Raw genomic sequence first — 767 nt, forward strand, 5'->3', positions numbered from 1 at the left:
GATATAGGGGTCAAGGGGGTCCATGGAGGGGTTAAGGTGGGATATAGGGGTCAAGGTGGTATATAAGGGTCAAGGAGGTCATGGACAGGTCAAGGTGGATTTATGGCACTCAAGGAAAACTTTGAGGTCGGGAGAAGCTCTCGGAGGTTTCCCAGTGGTCTCAGAGCTCCGGGAGGAGCTCCCCGAGGACGATCCCACTGCGACCTCCTCACGAGCAGCAGTAGAGCTCCACGTCGTTGAGGCCTGGGCTGTTTCCCGCGCGTTTGACGGGGGGCTCCAGCCGCGTCCGGAGCCCGCACACCCCGGCCCGGGGCGGGCAGGGGACGCTCCAATTGCCCCAGGTGCCCAAGGGACCGCCGGAACCTTCCAGCAAGGACCCTCCTGAGCAGATGGCCGCCATGTTGTTGGCAGCCGTGTCATCCCAAAGACCTCGAGGAGCTTCCACGCGGAGGCGAAAGGACATGATGTATTGTCCAGGGGGACATGTCACCCTGCGGGTCCAAGCGCCGCGGCTGGAGAGGAGGAGAAATGGGAGGGGGGTCATGGGTGGCAGTGGTGGCCATGGAAGGGGTCATGGTGACCATAGTTGGGTTGTGAAGGCCATGGTTGTGTTGTGGTGGTCATGGTTGGGTTGTGGTGGTCATGGTTGTGTCGTGGTGGCCATGGTTGGGTTGTGATGGTCATGGTTGAGTTGTGGTGGCCATGGATGAGTTGTGGTGGTCATGGTTGGGTCATGGTGGGCCTGGTTGGGGTGTGGTGGGGATGGG

General features: G+C 60.9%; 1 protein-coding gene across 1 annotated transcript in view; it reads right to left on the bottom strand.

Moving 5' to 3' along the window:
• Positions 1 to 208: 208 nt before the first annotated feature.
• The window catches only part of LOC103797529 (vitelline membrane outer layer protein 1 homolog), a 1,732-nt gene continuing 1,173 nt past the window's right edge, over positions 209 to 767 (bottom strand). Inside the window, exon 2 of the mRNA XM_009069751.1 lies at positions 209 to 512. Within this exon, the coding sequence (XP_009067999.1) occupies positions 209 to 512 (304 nt within the window). The remainder of the gene's footprint in view (positions 513 to 767) is intronic.

Source organism: Acanthisitta chloris, unplaced genomic scaffold (genome assembly GCF_000695815.1).
Source record: "Acanthisitta chloris isolate BGI_N310 unplaced genomic scaffold, ASM69581v1 scaffold42750, whole genome shotgun sequence".
Classification (NCBI taxonomy): Eukaryota; Metazoa; Chordata; class Aves; order Passeriformes; family Acanthisittidae; genus Acanthisitta; species Acanthisitta chloris.